The 19,910-nt window shown below is 40.8% G+C and overlaps 2 protein-coding genes across 12 annotated transcripts; both read right to left on the bottom strand.

Moving 5' to 3' along the window:
- Nucleotides 1-285: 285 nt before the first annotated feature.
- LOC132839055 (renin receptor-like) lies at nt 286-4,828 on the bottom strand. 5 transcript variants are annotated; one of them, XM_060859815.1, is made up of 5 exons: nt 4,732-4,828; nt 4,152-4,205; nt 3,678-3,812; nt 3,242-3,361; nt 286-1,138 (listed from the first exon to the last, which is right to left on the bottom strand). In XM_060859815.1, the coding sequence occupies exons 3-5, from the start codon at nt 3,759-3,761 to the stop codon at nt 944-946; spliced, it is 399 nt and encodes a 132-aa protein (XP_060715798.1). In that variant the 5' UTR covers nt 3,762-3,812; nt 4,152-4,205; nt 4,732-4,828; the 3' UTR covers nt 286-943. The 5 variants fall into 5 exon arrangements, with proteins under 5 accessions (XP_060715798.1, XP_060715797.1, XP_060715793.1 ...); XM_060859814.1 differs by having other exon boundaries at nt 3,678-3,827; nt 4,732-4,795; XM_060859810.1 differs by having other exon boundaries at nt 3,678-3,827; nt 4,728-4,748.
- Nucleotides 4,829-4,831: 3 nt separating this feature from the next.
- Nucleotides 4,832-13,547, bottom strand: LOC132839059 (renin receptor-like). Of its 7 annotated transcripts, XM_060859825.1 has the most exons (6): nt 13,437-13,547; nt 8,799-8,878; nt 7,972-8,025; nt 7,717-7,844; nt 7,293-7,412; nt 4,832-4,846 (listed from the first exon to the last, which is right to left on the bottom strand). In XM_060859825.1, exons 2-5 carry the CDS (start codon nt 8,802-8,804, stop codon nt 7,358-7,360), a joined length of 243 nt encoding a protein of 80 aa, XP_060715808.1. In that variant the 5' UTR covers nt 8,805-8,878; nt 13,437-13,547; the 3' UTR covers nt 4,832-4,846; nt 7,293-7,357. The 7 variants fall into 7 exon arrangements, 4 of the variants coding, with proteins under 4 accessions (XP_060715808.1, XP_060715806.1, XP_060715807.1 ...); XR_009647694.1 differs by lacking the exon at nt 13,437-13,547 and having other exon boundaries at nt 8,803-9,497; XR_009647692.1 differs by lacking the exon at nt 13,437-13,547 and having other exon boundaries at nt 8,162-9,490.
- Between the last annotated feature and the right edge of the window lie 6,363 nt (nt 13,548-19,910).

Below are 19,910 nucleotides of genomic sequence, written 5' to 3'. Positions count from 1 at the left end.
AATCACACTGTTTTTCTTGTCTGTGGTTTTGCACCTCGAGCATTAGGTGAGAACCGAGTGACACAAAGGTACACAGGAAACAGCAGCAAGAGCTTTTAGTCCATGTGAGATTTGTGGGTAAAACACGTCGAGTCTCATATAAAGTTATTCTTAGACTTTATGAGCCGGAACACAATCGTCTATAGCGAGTGAGAGAGAGTGTGTGTTTGTGTGTGTGTGAGAGAGAGAGAGAGAATTCTCAACATGGCAAAGGTGAAGTTTTTGTGCATTAACACACGGAGCATGTGACTGTGACTGAAGACTTTATTAAGTAATAAGCGAACTGCACAGAGACGACGTCCTCTTTCACATTTCTCATTTCTCACTTTTTTCAGCTAACGTTCAATGGTACGATGGACGGCAGAAAACGAGTTTCAGGTGAACACACAAGAGGATGAAAGAAACTATGTAGAATGTCATTACTCCATTACTCCGTAACACCTCTGTGAAATTTACAACACTTGTACGTCGCCCCACCCTTACACATCAGTACCAGATATTAGGATCCAGTGCATTAGGAATAAAAACAAAACAAAAACCACAATAAATACAGATGATTCAACATGAAGCTCAATCAGGATCATGACACACAGCACCGCACGTGATCACAACACTAACGTGACGATTTCGCACTCGCTCGCCGATAAACACACAGGTTCCCGTTCGTTCGTTCACCCACAGTTTATATACATATATATTCGCTTCGATTTTCCGACAAAACAACAAGCATCAATAAATATTCATCATCCTTGCTACATATTCACAAAGCAACATTTTTGAGCTATATACACAAACTCTGAATGTATGGAATTGAGAAACCTGCACACACACACACACACACACACACACACACACACACACACACACGCAGCAGACAACAGTAACAATGCGTCGGAATGCACGGTTAATCCATGCGGATCTTCTGATTGGTCATCCTGTAGATGATGCTGTCGTAGCCTGGGTCCATGTTCCACAGGTTGTAGGAGATGACGATGACGGCGAGAGCCAACAGGATCATGAGCCACAGCACGATGTTAAACACTACGGCGTACTCGAAGTTGTACTTGTAGGCCAGATTGTAGGGGCTTCCTGGGTTACTCTGTGGGAGACAAAATAGTCTAAATGTTGTGTTTTAACAAACCGACACACAGCTTTATCACCTACAACCATATCAAAAGGGTGCATTTATTTATGAGCAGCTGTAAACAAAATTAGTGTTAAAGCCCAAAAGTGAACAACACAGGTTCTCGTGTCCCTGCACTGAGAACATGTTGGTAAGCGTGTGCATGCATCTGCATGCAGTCAGTACGTCTCTCGCTCAACACGTCTCAGCACGCAAGCTTCTGCAACTTAACATAAAACGGAAACGAGGTCAACTTTAATGTGGGGAAAGTTTAGAGAAACAAAAAGGACCTTCAGCACACTTGTTTGTACATGATGTGAACCACACGCTGTGGGTTAGCAAACTCTGACCATGTGTTTCTTTTTACAGCTAACCATCTACTTAACTGTCTGAAACCGGTAACCGTTTCCAAGCCCTGAACCACGTGAGATGTCACCTGCGTGTCTCCGCACACCTCGACCAGGTAAATCACCTACACTAACACCATGTGTCTGAAACGAGCAGGGAAATGTGGGCGGAGCCACAAAACAGACCAATAGAATCATCACAGATTGATGTCTGTAGTCACTTTTTAATTTACTATTCAGTAGTGCAGAGGTGATATATATGTATATACACACACAAGACAAACACCCTATGTAGTGACCTTGTGCCTTGTACAAACATGTGTGATTCAGCCACAGCAACGCCTGTGTGTGTTTGTATCAAACCCTATTTTCAATGTAGAGTAAAAATTATTGGCACCCTCTACACTGTTTGAGACCCCGAGACATGACCGTTTACTTGACCTGCTTAATTTCAACGCCAGATTAAATCTACGGAGGCGTCTGATCTCAGAACAGCTTACAAACTGTATTTTGTTCTCCCTGATGACCTCCAGAGAAACTCCTCCTGGAGCTAGAACAGGAAAGTGAGACGCACTTGTCCAGGATATGGGTAGTCCTGGGGTCGGGTTTGTCATTGAGGTGCACAGTTTGGTGTAGCAGCGAGAGATGTGTGTATTTGGTGAACGCGTCCCACTAAGACCAAACCACAAATGGTTCCGGAATGGTTACAAAAGTCTGTCCATAGTGGTGAGCGGCGGTCTTATGAACTTTTCAGACATAATCTAAAAGTCTGGCGAGTCACAATCACTAGTCACGTGACAATCAGAGTGAGTTTGAGTTTAAAGTCTTTGTATCTGGTGCATTAAACCACAAACTCCCGGTTCATATAAGCAAGCTAAGAGATTAAAGGTCTAAGAAGCAAAGATTTACAAACACTTACACATATGATGTACACAGGGATAAAAATGATTGTAGAGTTCACAGATTTCAGTATTGTTCAACAGAACTGTGTAGAACTGCAGTTTAGATATAAACTGGAACAAGACCTGCATCTAGGACCAGTGTTTTTAGACTATTAGACTTATTTTAGACTGTGTGTGTGCACGTGTGCACGCGTGTGTGTTTGTGTGCGCATACTGTATGTGTGCGTGTGTTTTTGTGTGCGTGTGTTTGTGTGCACATGTGTGTGCGTGTGTGTGTGCGCATGTGTGTGTGTTTGTGTGCGTGCGCATGTGTGTGTGTTTGTGTGCGTGAGCGCGCGTGTGTGTGTGCGTGTGTGTGTGCGTGCGTGTGTGTGTGCGTGTCTGACTGGTCTTGACAGAGTGAAGCAAAAATAAACTTGCGATACAGATGAGTCACATTGGTTATTGTTCATAACAGAAAAGATGACCGAGGTGTCTAGTGGTTTTGATTTGGACTTTTCAAATATAAAGCGAGATCAATTCTATAATTAAAGTTTCAATAACAATTTAAATGTCAGTTTGTTTGTTTTTTATAAAAACAGGTTTGTTATTTTTAACTAAAGTTAATATAAAAGCATCATTTCCACTTCTACTAGTCCTCTGCTTTAGAAGACAGCGTCCACATAGACTGAATCTAGTGTTTCTATTTAAGCTCACAGTCCACTGACCGTTACACTTCATGTAAAGTTCCACCCACAAACAGAGCTTAAGACCAGCGCGATAACCTTATAAGGTCGTGCAAACGTACTGACTTCAAGATTGTTTACTGTGGTGCACAATATAAAACTCACCATCTGCTTAGCCTCCAGGATGGAGCGCGTCTTCCTGCTCAGCGGCGTCTCGAACGTCTTCACCGTCACCACCTCCACCACTGCATTGCTGCCATAAACGCCGTAGACGTCATCAGCAAACTAGAAGACGTGATGGAGACAAAAGAGAGGTTTAAGGAAGTGTGACAACATGACTGGTCACTATTAATGTTAAATATCTCCTAGTTATAATTAAACGTGAAGACGAACGATTAAATCCCTGTTTCCTTGCGTGTGTGTGTGTGTGTGTGTGTGTGTGTGTGTGTGTGTGAGAGAGTGAGAGAGAGAGAGAGAGAGAGAGAGAGAGGTGTTTGTGGCTTAGTGACGATGTGCACGTGCAGGTTGAGGAAGAGTTTCCTCTCACTCAGCCACATGCAGAAGGATCTGAAAGCTGAACATATTTTCTGTGGTTTGTCACCTTCTGCAGTGCGGCAACCAGAATCTCACGAGCGTCCTTGAACTGAGGGGAATCTGTGCCGTAGCGCCGGGAGAGTTCCTCCATACCGGCAAGCTCCAGGGAGAAGAGATCAGGAGCCTGGTCCTTAGCCAAGTGCTTGTGTCTCATCAGCTAAAGAGAGAGAGAGAGAGAGAGAGAGAGAGAGAGAATATGAGAGAGAGAGAGGATATGAGAGAGAGAGAGAGAGATAGAGAGAGAGAGAATATGAGAGAGAGAGAGGATATGAGAGAGAGAGAGAGAGAGAGAGAGAGAGAGGATATGAGAGAGAGAGAGAGGATATGAGAGAGAGGGGGGGAGAAAGAAAGAAAGAAAGAAAGAAAGAAAGAAAGAAAGAGAGAAAGAAGAGAGAGAGAGGATAAGAGAGAGAGAGAGAGAGGTAAATATCTATTTCCTCACTACAGTAGTTAGTTATTCAGGTCTCTGTTGTTAACTTACCAGAGCAGAAATATCATGCAACACTTGAATCTCAGACAGGAAGAGCAGATCAGCCTGGAAACATACACATGATACTATATAAATAACTCAGTGTAAATGGAATAATAGATATGGAGAATCCAGTCAGATGTTTAAATATTACTCAGAGTTTAAATGTCCGTATTGAGGGACAGAAACTTCAGCCTGTTACCTCGTTGTTACGGCTCAGTGAGTTGAGCGGAAGTGATCATGAGCATTTTTATGCTTGTGACCATCGCCGTGTTTTCTCACGGTCTCTTTTTTGAAATGGTTAGTTCCTGTAATGAAATCCTTTTTCCCTGCTATTTCTTTCTCTGGAACAAAAGTCACAAAACATTTTCCGTGTTTCACGATCATACCTCAGCCATGAAAACTCTTGAATCCAAGAAGCTTTGAAATGTCTTTCGGCACGATGCTCATTGACTGACACGGAAAGATGATCTCCTGTGTCTGTGTCGTTCTCTCCAGCAGCTGGTGGCACAGCTGGAGCCTGCTTTTTTACAAGCAGGTGTGTCATCAGCGTTGGTGCTCGATGAGGATTTGGAGCCCTGCACTTACATACATCTTGAGCTTTATGTTGTCTTCAAAAATCCAGACTGTACAGCAGACTGAACCCCAGCAGGAACATGCTGCTTGCTCTTATTGTGACGTCACCATTTTTTGGAGGGATTTTTTTTCTGTATGTGTAAGTGAAAGAGAAAATCAGAAGTGAGTAAAGGTTTTATTAATATACTTGTATATTGACCCTGCAGTGTGAGAGACTGGGTTATTAAACCTGGTGGGGAAAAACATTCATCCTGAACATAAAGAAGTATTAACAGGAGATTTGTACACACACGACACACAGCATACACTACTATAGACTGGAGGGAACGTGGTACTGAGACAAGGGAAAGAGACGACAAGTCAAACAAGGAAGTAAGAGAGTCTTATTTAAAGCAGTTAAAGGAGCCATGACTTTAGCTGTAACTGAACAGGTCATTTATTTATTCTGTAACTGACAATCTAGACGATCTTACATAGTATATTATACAGCTTTGTGGAATATGTAGCCATAATTTAGGGTGTCTATTTTTTTTATTCTTCAAATTCTGCAATTTTAGGTGAAAGAGTTGAAAATACACTGCTTGTTTGGTGTGTGTATATTTCACAGTGTACATTAGTAGAACAGTTAAATTAGTGTTTATACAGATGTGCAGTTATATGGCAAGAATACAGGATTCTTGGTGCAAATGATTTTGAACTTTTAGGTGGATTGTTAAACCAATTAGTTACACTGTTCTTTTCACTTTTTGAGATGGAAGACATTTCTAGTTGTCCATTTCTAACGTGCCTTGGCAGTGTTCCGTCTTACTAAAAGAAATTCTGGATAGCTAAGATAAAAGATACTTGGATACTTGCTCTTTGTATTTGATGAAACTGAACAGAGGAGCTTTAGTGCACTACTCTACTGTTTGAGCAACAATAATGCTTTAATGTTCCAGTTTGACATAATGCTACTATACACATACATAAGTTGTTCTAAGCATATTAAATTTCTATAATTCCTAGTATTTTGTCTATTTATTTTTTTAACTTTTAAGTTATTTTTTCAATTTTGACAACCACAATAAAAAATTATGGCATGAAATTGACAAATTGGTTCTGCCTCACGCACGTGCTGGAATCTCGCGCACGTATCCATAGCTACTGCCTGACTATTTATTTATTCGGTTTGTTTTGTGTAAGTCTGTAAAACACATACCTGCAAACTCACAAGAGGTGAAAAGGGTGACAAGGTTTTAAATACCCCCCCCCCCCCCCCAAGAAAAATTGAGAACTTAAAATGAAGCACTCTGACAAGAACATAAAGGGAAAAGACAACATTTACTTCAAGTGAAAAAAGCACTTTTATTAATCCTATTTTTACCAAAATATCTTGGAAATAATTTTTCTCTGTACAATTTGAGTGCCTTGGAACCTTAATAAATTGATGAACACAAATATTGCTATGTCTTGAGTTTTTTGGCCGCCACAAGCCTTTCAAGTGCCCGTTTTCGTTGTTTATCAATGTGTCTCTTTATTGCTTTTTGTTCGTCCTCTGCGGCTTGAAGTGAGGGACGAAATAGGTGATTGTCTTATCTTGCTTCTGAATGCTGATTGGTCAAAAGACGCGAGGACGATTGAGACGTGAGGCGTCATCTGCTTACTAGTGCTTCACACTCCAGTCCAGTTGGTGGCAGTGAATGTACCAAAAGTTGGTTTGCCGTCCGCCATAAAAAGTCATTAGAAGTAGAGACGTGAAGCATCAGCTTGATAGATGGTATACTACCCCCCCCCCCCCCCCCAAAATGACACAAATGACATATTTTGATTAAAAACGGCAAATTTCGACTAGTTTGCAGGTATGAAAACACCACGGACTGAACCCCAGGACATTGGTTTCATTCATTTTAAGTTTATCAGACGGTTTAACGCGTCAATTTGCTGATAGAAAAGGCCATTTTAAGGAGATCATTTTGATAATAAACGGCCACATCTTTTAGCTAGCATAAAGCTAGCACTTAGCCAGCTGCTCGCTAGCTTCATTCCGGTCCCGAAAAAGGCCTTATAATTGTTTGTTGTGTGCGTGCGCATGTGTGTGTGTGTTTGTGTGCGTGCGCGCGTGTGTGTGTGCGTGCGTGTGTGTGTGCGTGTCTGACTGGTCTTGACAGAGTGAAGCAAAAATAAACTTGCGATACAGATGAGTCACATTGGTTATTGTTCATAACAGAAAAGATGACCGAGGTGTCTAGTGGTTTTGATTTGGACTTTTCAAATATAAAGCGAGATTAATTCTATAATTAAAGTTTCAATAACAATTTAAATGTCACTGTTTGTTTTTTATAAAAACAGGTTTGTTATTTTTAACTATAGTTAATATAAAAGCATCATTTCCACTTCTACTAGTCCTCTGCTTTAGAAGACAGCGTCCACATAGACTGAATCTAGTGTTTCTATTTAAGCTCACAGTCCACTGACCGTTACACTTCATGTAAAGTTCCACCCACAAACAGAGCTTAAGACCAGCGCGATAACCTTATAAGGTCGTGCAAACGTACTGACTTCAAGATTGTTTACTGTGGTGCACAATATAAAACTCACCATCTGCTTAGCCTCCAGGATGGAGCGCGTCTTCCTGCTCAGCGGCGTCTCGAACGTCTTCACCGTCACCACCTCCACCACTGCATTGCTGCCATAAACGCCGTAGACGTCATCAGCAAACTAGAAGACGTGATGGAGACAAAAGAGAGGTTTAAGGAAGTGTGACAACATGACTGGTCACTATTCATGTTAAATATCTCCTAGTTATAATTAAACGTGAAGACGAACGATTAAATCCCTGTTTCCTTGCGTGTGTGTGTGTGTGTATGAGAGAGAGAGAGAGAGAGAGAGAGAGAGAGAGAGAGAGAGAGGGGTGTTTGTGGCTTAGTGACGGTGTGCACGTGCAGGTTGTGGAAGAGTTTCCTCTCATTCAGCCACATGCAGAAGGATCTGAAAGCTGAACATATTTTCTGTGGTTTGTCACCTTCTGCAGTGCGGCAACCAGAATCTCACGAGCGTCCCGTAGCGCTGGGAGAGTTCCTCCATACCGGCAAGCTCCAGGGAGAAGAGATCAGGAGCCTGGTCCTTAGTCAAGTGCTTGTGTCTCATCAGCTAGAGAGTGAGAGAGTGAGAGAGAGAGGGTGAGAGAGTGAGAGAGAGAGAGAGAGAGAGAGAGAGAGGTAAATATCTATTTCCTCACTACAGTAGTTAGTTATTCAGGTCTCTGTTGTTAACTTACCAGAGCAGAAATATCATGCAACACTTGAATCTCAGACAGGAAGAGCAGATCAGCCTGGAAACATACACATGATACTATATAAATAACTCAGTGTAAATGGAATAATAGATATGGAGAATCCAGTCAGATGTTTAAATATTACTCAGAGTTTAAATGTCCGTATTGAGGGACAGAAACTTCAGCCTGTTACCTCGTTGTTACGGCTCAGTGAGTTGAGCGGAAGTGATCATGAGCATTTTTATGCTTGTGACCATCGCCGTGTTTTCTCACGGTCTCTTTTTTGAAATGGTTAGTTCCTGTAATGAAATCCGTTTTCCCTGCTATTTCTTTGCCCGCTCTGGAACAAAAGTCACAAAACATTTTCCGTGTTTCACGATCATACCTCAGCCATGAAAACTCTTGAATCCAAGAAGCTTTGAAATGTCTTTCGGCACGATGCTCATTGACTGACACGGAAAGATGATCTCCTGTGTCTGTGTCGTTCTCTCCAGCAGCTGGTGGCACAGCTGGAGCCTGCTTTTTTACAAGCAGGTGTGTCATCAGCGTTGGTGCTCGATGAGGATTGTTTAAAAAACTCGTATATTTTTTCGTTTTGACAGTTTTTCTGGCTCGGAAAGGTGACTAACTCAGTGAAATGTTCACGCGCAGCATCTCATTTTATTACGTCAACACAAATTATATGATAGGCTACTGTTCACAGAACACACACATAAGGTAAAAATTATATAATCATAACGTGTAAATTTGATTGGTCGCCATTGTCGCAAATTAATATTTTTAGTCGCAAATGCGCCTATATTAGGCGCAGTCTGGAGCCCTGCACTTACATACATCTTGAGCTTTATGTTGTCTTCAAAAATCCAGACTCTACAGCAGACTGAACCCCAGCAGGAACATGCTGCTTGCTCTTATTGTGACGTCACCATTTTTTGGAGGGATTTTTTTATGTAAGTGAAAGAGAAAAGCAGAAGTGAGTAAAAGTTTTATTAATATACTTGTATATTGACCCTGCAGTGTGAGAGACTGGGTTATTAAACCTGGTGGGGAAAAACATTCATCCTGAACATAAAGAAGTATTAACAGGAGATTTGTACACACACGACACACAGCATACACTACTATAGACTGGAGGGAACGTGGTACTGAGACAAGGGAAAGAGACGACAAGTCAAACAAGGAAGTAAGAGAGTCTTATTTAAAGCAGTTAAAGGAGCAGTGACCTTAGCTGTAACTGAACAGGTCATTTATTTATTCTGTAACTGACAATCTAGACGATCTTACATAGTATATTATACATCTTTGTGGAATATTTAGCCATAATTTAGGGTGTCTATTTTTTTTATTCTTCAAATTCTGCAATTTAGGTGACAAAGTTGAAAATACACTGCTTGTTTGGTGTGTGTATATTTCACAGTGTACAACCACAATAAAACAACCACAATAAAAAATTATGGCATGAAATTGACAAATTGGTTCTGCCTCACGTACGTGCTGGAATCTCGCGCACGTATCCATAGCTACTGCCTGACGAGATGACTATTTATTTATTCGGTTTGTTTTGTGTAAGTCTGTAAGACATGCAAACTCACAAGAGGTGAAGAAGGTGACAAGGTTCGAAACCCCCCCCCAAGAAAAATTGAGAACTTAAAATGAAGCACTCTGACAAGAACATAAAGGTAAAAGACAACACTTGCTTCAAGTGAAAAAAGCACTTTTATTAATCCTATTTTTACCTATTTAACCTATTTTTACCTATTTTTTAATCCTATTTTTATCTATTTTTCTCTGTACAATTTGAGTGCCTTGGAACCTTAATAAATTGATGAACACAAATATTGCTATTTCTTTCGTTTTTTGGCCGTCACAAGCCTTTCAAGTGCCCGTTTTCGTTGTTTAGCAATGTGTCTCTTTATTGCTTTTTGTTCGTCCTCTGCGGCTTGAAGTGAGGGACGAAATAGGTGATTGTCTTATCATGCTTCTGAATGCTGATTGGTCAAAAGACGCGAGGACGATTGAGACGTGAGGCGTCATCTGCTTACTAGTGCTTCACACTCCAGTCCAGTTGGTGGCAGTAAATGTACCAAAAGTTGGTTTGCCATCCGCCATAAAAAGTCATTAGAAGTAGAGACGTGAAGCATCAGCTTGATAGATGGTATACTACGCTGCGCGATTCACACAAATGACATATTTTAATTAAAAACGGCAAATTTCGACTAGTGTGCAGGTATGAAAACACCACGGACTGAACCCCAGGATATCAGTTTCATTAATTTTAAGTTTAACAGACGGAAGGCGTCAATTTGCTGACAAAAGGCCATTTTAAGGAGATCAGTTTGATAATAAACGGTTTGATGATAAATAAATAATCTAGCCATGGGGGTCACAGTCCAGTGACTTCTGTGCCGGTCCCAAGCCCGGATAAATAGAGAGGGTTGCGTCAGGAAGGGCATCCGGCATAAAACATTGCCAAATCTAACCATGCGAGTTGTCAGTAAGAATTTCATACCGGATCGGTCGAGGCCCGGGTTAACAACGACCGCCATCGGCGCCGTTGACCTACAGGGCGCCCGTGGAAATTGGGCTACTGTTGGTCGAAGGAGTAGAGGAGGGAGGAGAGTGCACAGACAGAGAGAGAAGAGGAAAGGTAAGAGTGTAGGACTGAGAATAGGGACTCTGAATGTTGGTACTATGACAGGGAAAGGTAGAGAGCTGGCTGATATGATGGAGAGAAGGAAGGTGGATATACTGTGTGTCCAGGAGACCAAGTGGAAGGGTAGCAAGGCTCGTAGTATAGGAGCAGGATTCAAGCTGTTTTATTATGGTGTGGATAGTAAGAGAAATGGGGTAGGTGTGGTCCTGAAGGAGGAGTTTGTGAGGAATGTTCTGGAGGTGAACAGAGTGTCAGACAGGGTGATGAGTCTGAAGTTAGAGATTGAAGGGGTGATGTTGAATGTTGTTAGTGGTTATGCCCCGCAGGTAGGTTGTGAGTTAGAGGAGAAAGAGAGATTCTGGTGTGAATTCGATGAGGTGATTGAGAGTATTCCCAAGGGTGAAAGAGTGGTGATAGAAGCGGATTTTAATGGACATGTTGGTGAGGGGAACACAGGTGATGAGGAGGTGATGGGCAAGTTTGGAGTTAAGGAAAGGAACCTTGAAGGACAGATGGTAGTAGACTTTGCTAAGAGGATGGACTTGGCTGTGGTTAACACGTATTTTCAGAAGAGGGAGGAACATAGAGTGACTTACAAGAGTGGAGGTAGCAGAACACAGGTAGACTACATCCTTTGTAGAAGAGGCAATCTGAAAGAGATTAGTGACTGTAAAGTGGTAGTGGGAGAGAGTGTAGCCAGACAGCATAGGATGGTGGTGTGTAGGATGACTCTGATGGTCTGTAAGAGGAAGAGGTCAAAGATAGACTTGGTGGTGGAATGAGGAAGTTCAGGATAGTATCCAGAGGAAGAGATTAGCCAAGAAGAAGTGGGATATGGACAGGATTGAAGAGAATAGACAGGAATACAAGGAGTTACAGCGCAGAGTGAAGAGGGAGGTGTCTAAGGCCAAGCAGAAGGCATATGAAGAGTTGTACACTAGGTTAGACACTAGAGAAGGAGAGAAGGACTTGTACAGGTTAGCTAGGCAGAGGGATCAAGATGGGAAGGATGTGCAGCAAGTTAGAATTATTAAGGATAGAGATGGAAGGGTGCTCACAAGTGAGGAGAGTGTACAGAGGAGATGGAAGGAATACTTTGAGGAGCTGATGAATGAGGAAAATCAGAGGGAAAAAAGAGTAGAAGGGGTGAACTCTGTGGAACAGGAAGTAGATAAGATTAGAAAGGATGAAGTCAGGAAGGCTTTGAAGAGGATGAAAAGTGGAAAGGCAGTTGGTCCTGACGACATCCCGGTAGAGGTCTGGAAGTGTCTAGGAGAGGCAGCAGTGGAATTTTTAACTAGTTTGTTCAACAGGGTATTAGAAAGTGAGAGGATGCCTGAGGAATGGAGAAGGAGTGTGTTAGTGCCGATCTTTAAGAATAAGGGTGACGTGCCGAGTTGCAGCAACTATAGGGGGATAAAGTTGATGAGCCATACAATGAAGTTGTGGGAAAGAGTAGTGGAAGCTAGGTTAAGGAAGGTGGTGGAAATTTGTGAGCAGCAGTATGGCTTCATGCCCAGAAAGAGCACAACAGATGCAATTTTTGCTCTGAGAATGTTGATGGAGAAGTATAGGGATGGTCAGAGGGAGTTGCACTGTGTGTTTGTAGACTTAGAGAAAGCGTATGACAGGGTGCCAAGAGAAGAGCTGTGGTACTGTATGAGGAAGTCAGGAGTAGCAGAGAAGTATGTCAGAGTGGTGCAGGACATGTATGAGAGGAGCAAGACAGTGGTGAGGTGTGCTGTAGGTCAGACAGAGGAGTTTACAGTGGAGGTGGGACTGCATCAGGGATCGGCTCTGAGCCCCTTCCTGTTTGCTATAGTGATGGACCAGTTGTCAGAGGAGGTCAGACAGGAGTCTCCTTGGACGATGATGTTTGCAGATGACATTGTGATCTGTAGTGAGGGCAGGGAGCAGGTGGAGGAAAACCTGGAGAGGTGGAGGTTTGCGCTGGAGAGAAGAGGAATGAAAGTCAGTCGTAGTAAGACTGAGTACATGTGTGTGAATGAAAGGGAGGGAAGTGGAACAGTAAGGTTACAGGGTGAAGAGGTGAAGAAGGTACAGGAGTTTAAGTACTTAGGGTCAACAGTCCAGAGTAATGGAGAGAGTGGGAAAGAAGTAAAGAAGCGAGTGCAGGCAGGTTGGAGTGGGTGGAGAAAGGTGTCAGGAGTTCTGTGTGATAGGAAAATATCAGCAAGAATCAAGGGGAAGGTGTACAGGACAGTGGTGAGACCGGCCGTGCTGTATGGTTTAGAGACAGTGTCACTGAAGAAGAGACAGGAGTCAGAGCTTGAGGTAGCCGAACTGAAGATGTTGAGGTTCTCTTTGGGTGTGACAAGATTGGACAGGATTAGGAACGAGTACATCAGAGGGACAGCCCATGTTGGACGTTTGGGGGACAAAGTTAGGGAGGCGAGATTAAGATGGTTTGGACATGTTCAGAGGAGGGAGAGTGAGTATATTGGTAGGAGAATGTTGGACATGGAGCTGCCAGGCAGGAGGCAAAGAGGAAGGCCAAAGAGGAGGTATATGGATGTAATTAATGAGGATTTGAAGCTAGTGGGTGCAAGTGTTGAGGATGCAGAAGATAGGGTTAGGTGGAGAGAGATGATTCGCTGTGGCGACCCCTGAAGGGAAAAGCCGAAAGAAGAAGAAGAAGAAGAAGTTTGATAATAAACGGCAACATCTTTTAGGTAGCATAAAGCTAGCACTTAGCCAGCTGCTAGCTAGCTTCATTCCGGTCCCGAAAAAGGCCTTATAATTGTTTGTTAACTAAATGAGCGCCTTAAATTGGTCACTTGTATTCTATACCTACCTCCAGTTCATGATGTAGAACATTATTAAAAGTGTTCTTTAGGAAACATGAACAAAATCAACTAGGCGAACATTTCTGATTCTGGTTTTAATACTACTACGTCAAATCAGAAGACTGGTTGTGTTTAACGCGCCCTCCTGCCCTTCTGACTTCTGCCCCCTGCTTTCCTACCCCACTGCCCCTCTGCTTTCCTATCCCACTGCCCCTGCACAAAAACATTCTTCCGTCAACAGCTACTTTGGCTTTACTGCTGTTGAGACGAGAGCAAACGTCATCTCACACGACCATGTCGAATTCTTGATCCTGATTGGTCAGGAGGTGTTGATTAATTCTCCGTATTCCCCAGCATGGTTTACTTCTGGAAAAAGATGACAACCATGTCAAAATGTGTGTGTTAAAGACTCGGGCAACTCATAATGTATATAAAAAGGAAAACGGGTTGTCTAAAAGGGAATTTTTGCGCTCGCTCTCTCTCTCTCTCTCTCTCTCTCTCTCTCTCTCTTAGAATGTGTGATGTATCATTCATTAATAGATCATTACTCTCAGTCATTAGAAACTGTTATATAAGTGGTATAAGAGTAATAAAACATTCCAGACCACGCTGCTGACAAGTCAGAACAGACAGATATTTAACATTAAATGTTGTAAATGTAAACGGCTGTACAGCGTGTCGAAACACGTCCGGACACATCAGGAACGTGAAAACTGATGCTCTGTGTAAATACTGGTGCTCACAGATGGATAAGTAGAATTTTGGTAGTAACTACAACATGTGATCCTGATCAAACAAGTGAAAATGGAGTACATCGATTCAGGACTTCTGTCTTTCCCCTAATGAGTTTGTTTCACTTCCGCTAATCTCATATTCATTATTTAATTTCAAATCAGTCTGTCAGAGACCCAATATTTATACACAAGTAACACGAGTGCAACTTTTAATAACAGGAAAGAAACTGCTAGCTATTTAGTCCAAAAATATGGAGAGGGCGTGATGGTCCAGCGGTTAAGGCGCTGGGATCTTGATCAGAAGGTCGGGATTCAAGTCCACAAGCTGCTGAGGCATCGACGTTAGGTCCTTGAGCATCGACGTCGGGTCCCTATGGCTTGACCCTGCGCTCTGACCCCATAACCTGGGATATGCGAAAACTTTTGGGGGAAGTCATGGCCTAATGGTTAGAGAGTCTGACTCGTAACCCTAAGGTTGTGGGTTCGAGTCTCGGGCAGGCCACGACTGAGGTGCCCTTGAGCAAGGCACCGAATCCCCCCAACTGCTCGCCGGGCGCCGCAGCATAAATGGCTGCTCACTGCTACGGGTGTGTGTTCACAGTGTGTGTGTGTGTTCACTGCTGTGTGTGTGCACTTTGGATGGGTTAAACGGCGAGAACAAATTCTGAGTATGGGTCACCGTACTTAGCCGTATGTCACATCACTCACTCACTATTACAGAACCGACTGTTCAAGTGTTATGTGTAGTTTTGTACTACTTAAAGGTCTTGTGTTCTGGTTACACCGACGAAGCTCTGATGAGATTTTTTTTCTGAAGTATATGACGTTTTATTGTGTTGCTGTTTGTCATTTAACATTTTTTTAATAAAAATCTAAACCTAGAGTGTCTCCTTTACTGTTCACACTTTATGTAATACTGAGTAGAAACACTTTTGAGTTGAATTTTATATGTGAACACCAGTTAAGTTCTAAAGGCTTCACAGGATCGTTAAAGCAAACAGGATCCACCTGAACTCAGTTTAGTCACTTTAGCCAATAAAGGGATTAAAATCTCTCTTTTTATTAAATTGTATTAAAAAGGAAGTATCTTACTAAATATCTTTACTGTTTTTTGTTCACAAGGACATTTTGGTGGCTATCAGAAAACAGGAAATACATAGCATACACAAATTTACGTACAATCACAGGTCAAATTTAAGTACTTTTAGCATTTTTTCCTCTGTTGACACCATGATTTTATTCCATCTCTGAATTCACAAACCTGTGCATTTGTCCTATTTTTGTAAATGAGTAAAATCACTCTAGATTCTGCTGAAACTTTGCTGACATGAATTCCAGCTAAATGTTACTTCAATGAGGAATCATTCCAACTTGCCTTCACAGAATGTTTGCGTATGATTACTTCAGAATGTCCCACAGCTTAAACACCATATTTAAAGTTTACCTTTTGTGCAGTTATGGAATGGATATAAGAGGAGCATCTAATGAAAAGAAAATGTCCTTGTGAATGTAACTTTAATTCTCTTTAAGTCACACAAACATTTCCTCCTTGCTTTACTTTGCCTGGATGGTTGATCAATACCTGCTTGTTAGAAATAACAAATTGTTTATAAAATATAAATTAAACAGAAGTTAAAGAGGATGTTTTACATGACTTTCCCACGTCCATGTCAGTTTTGCTTCTCATTGACCTTCTCAAATCCTGTATAATGGTTTCTGTCGTGCGCAGAGAGAATTTCCAATAAAGAAAAATGTGCTGAATCGCCATCTCCTGCCTCTTAAACACAAAAATCCTGCTTTAATTTTACTTTATTTTATTTCTGGTTCTAACACTTCATGACTTGTTGATTAACTTATTTCCAGCTCACACCAGTCTGTCCTCTCTCATCAACAGGGAAATGTCAGTGTCTGAAATACTCAAACCAGCCTAAAAATCTCATCTGCCTAAAAATCAGTATTTTGTCATTAAAAAAACATTTTACTTTCTTACCTTAATTTACCATTTGAATGGATTTCTCCTATTTCTCCTATTTAGTGTTGAATGCAGGATTTTTACATCTATAAGCCCATTTCTGTCTTACATGCAATTTTCTTGTCCAATGCAGAACTAGTGTGACGTGTATCACGTGTTCTGTGTCACACCTCACCTCATTCACTGCTCTGTTCTCATGCAAAGTACAAAATAAACACGTGCAATGTAGAAGACATGATCTACGTATTAAATATGATATAATAAATGGAATATAAACGTAAACAAACAAAACTGTGGAAAGTGAAATGAGTCCACTTGAGGAAACTAAAAGAAAAAACCTTTATAAAAAACAAACAAACAAAAAAAACTTTATTTGGACATATATGGATTCTGCATTCTGGTTGATCCAAAAACTTTTCAAAAATTCTTAATAATATGTTAATAAACTAAAATCCTTCGACTTCACGTGTTCTTAGTTAAATTGCGATAAAAAAAGTTCATCAAAGTGCAGCATTTAAGTCCTTCCCAGTGGAAACAAAGGGAAATCAACACTCACAAATTAACAAATAAATTAAACAATATTTCCGGGAAAAATGAATGAAAATGACATAAATCATGTTTATTAAACTGTAAGTCACACACACATTTGCATTTGCGCCCCCTTCTGTTAAAATATAAACGTAAAAAAAAATCACATTTCAAATTTATTGTTGTTAGAGCTGCTGTTATGGAAAATAATCAACACCTTTTGACCAATCAGAATCCAAAATCCAGATACACACACACACACACACACACATATATATGTATACTCATATATATATGTGTGTGTGTGTGTGTGTGTGTGTGTGTGTGTGTGTGTGTGAGTGTGTGTGTGTGTGTAGCTTTGGTTTCAGGAATTATTTATTGATCAGTTTATAAGGTTTTTCCACCCCCTCCAAATGTCGAAGTTGTTGTTGTTTGAATCTACGTTTTTTGTTTATTTCAAATATTAGACTCTATAGAATCCCTATGTTGTGGGGGTAAAAGAGGTAGACAACCTATATACATGTATACACACAGTTTATATACACACTGTCAGGACTCAGCCCGGACTTAGGCCACGTGCATTTGTTTATGTTTTGTGTCACGTGTCTGCCCCGCCCTTGTCTCTTCCTGCCCGCTTCTGCACACCTGTTCCTCATGTTTCTGATTGTCCTGTTTATTTAGTTGAGCCGCGTTGCCTTGAGCAGCGCGGAATCCTCTGTTGTCGTCCTGTCTCAAGTCTGTGTCTCTGTTTCGTCAGTTTTTTTTTGTTTGTTTTTTATTTTTAAGTTAATAAACCCCGTTTCTTTTAGCTATCCTGCATTTGGGTCCGTTTTTACTCCCCGCGTTCGTGACACACACAGTTTATATACACAGTTTATATACACACAGTTTACATACACACAGTTTCTTTCTAACTAGTTAAGGGATAACTAACGTTAACTAAATAAAAAATTGGCTGCTGTTAGAAGGATCCAAAAAGTCGCTGTTGAATTGATCCCACGTCTTTTAAAATAGCTAAAGAATCTGCCATAAAGTTAGTGAATAATGTTGTAGTGAATAATGTTCACCGCTGGAGGGCAGTATTTAGCGCCATTGTAAATCCAAACCTATGACTATAAAAGATTGGACCATATATCTGAAGCCGTGTGTTAGCTGGTTTTTAGTACACTTTACTCCGCTCATTCCCATAATAAAATTTCCCACAAATAGGTTTTTGGGATTATTTTTCTGTTATTAAAAATATAAAGTTCAGTTCCTATTGATAAAGTTTTTCCTTGCAGTGTTCCCTTAGGGTGTTTGCTACTGTAATCTCTAGAGCTTTAAGTACGTGTTGGAAAATTCATACAGAACAATAAGAAGAACGTTATGTGTAACTTAAAATGGATTTTTGGTTTGTTCCATTCTGTAACATGGGAATGAGTTTAGTTGTACTGCAGCCATCCACTAGAGGGCCTCAGTGAAATTTTATAGTCTCTAAACGCCAGACGTTTCATCCCAAACATTAGAATTTCATTCCTTGACCCAAACCCAAACCCTTAACCACTGAGCTCACATACCTGCTAATTCTCCTGATAGTTTGTATGACCCCGATTATTATCTCATATAGAAAGTGATTGAATATTTATTTATGCTTCAATCAAATATAACACTTTGCAAAATCCAACACCCTAAAAAGTATTGAAAGCAATCAGATTCATCTGGATGACAAACGACAGATTTCAGCCAGAAGAAAATAATATTTCTAAAATTAAAAATTCCTCATTTGCCATCAGACATCAGCGCACTTCCCTGAATTTTGAATCTCTTCCTTGATTATCCTTCTCATTTCTTCTTAATCCTGTTGTATAAAACACACAGACTTTTAGAAGTCATGAAAGAGTTCCACAGTTTGCAAGCACTATAGTACATTTTCCTTTTAGAGATGGTTTATTTATGATTCTGTGTTTTGCAGTATGTATATCCAGAAGAGGACCAATTAGACGCTTACTGGACCCTGAAATGCCCCTGTCTTGTCACTTGACACTTCAGAGCATTTCACTGGTTAAATTTTGACACATCAATCCCACAGGGCTGTGCGCTTCATCCACTGATGTTTTCCTCTGCTAACTCATGACTATGTTGCAATACATACCTCGAGCCACCACACCATCTAGTTCGCCGATGACACGACTGTTTTCTGTCTCATTGGCAAGAAAGATACAGAGAGGAGGTGCAGCAGTTGACAGCCTGGTCTTGAGCTAGCATCCTGCCTCTGAATATTACAAAACATATGAGATAATTGTCATCCAGACAGAACAGAACGACCATTTTCTGCTGAACAAAACCCCAGGCTTGTTTTTTCTACCCTTCACCCAGAATTTGATTTAAGAAATATGTTTAACTGCCTATGTGAAAGTGTGTCAGAGCAAAGGTCAGTTGTTGCTGTCACACAGAGTTTATTGTAAACTTGGGTGTATGGATACTACGTGACTCTGCAGCCCTTTAAAATAGTTCAACTATTTTAATCTGTTGTTTATTCATTTTTAGAGCTTTGTCTTTATGGACTTATCACTGGGAGAAAATTCTAGATTTAATGTGACATTATTGTGTTGTTGAGGTTTGATACAAGTGACCAGGACACCACTTTAACAACCGCTGGTCTATAAAGACAGACTATAGCATTAAATAAAGTTTTCAGAGATTAAAGTCTGAATTATAGTCACTTATTAAAGTCTGATTAAAGTCACTTTAATGAAATTGCAGTAAATAATTTTTAATAAACTCACCAGCTGAGTGATTCTGGATGTAAAGTCTGATTCCACGGCTGATGATTGGAGGTGAACCAGTATGAATACAATAATAGACTCTTAATTCATTAGTACTGATATTGTGTATAAATAAACTTTTTGTAAATAAGTCTTTTTGAAGGTTGTGTTACTGTATTGTGCATCCAAAGGTTTTCTTGTAAAAGAGCGTAATATAAACACTGGAGGTTCTGACGCCTTCATCAGGAACCAGTACACATTATTTACAGACACTTCACACTCTAGAGTCACATTTTGTCCAAAATCTACAGACTTCTTTGTGAAACATTCAGCAGCTCCACAGAACACAAGTAGATCTAGAAAAATAGAAAATAAAATAAAATAAAACCCCACACAAACACACACGTGTGTATTGCTGATAATCAGATAATCATCTGCGCAGACAGGAACAAACTGTAAAAACATAAGAGTAAAAACTGAAAGCTGAAGTTGTATAATCCTCAT

Source organism: Tachysurus vachellii, chromosome 23 (genome assembly GCF_030014155.1).
Source record: "Tachysurus vachellii isolate PV-2020 chromosome 23, HZAU_Pvac_v1, whole genome shotgun sequence".
NCBI classification, from domain to species: domain Eukaryota; kingdom Metazoa; phylum Chordata; class Actinopteri; order Siluriformes; family Bagridae; genus Tachysurus; species Tachysurus vachellii.
This window is presented reverse-complemented; position numbering and strand designations above follow the sequence as displayed.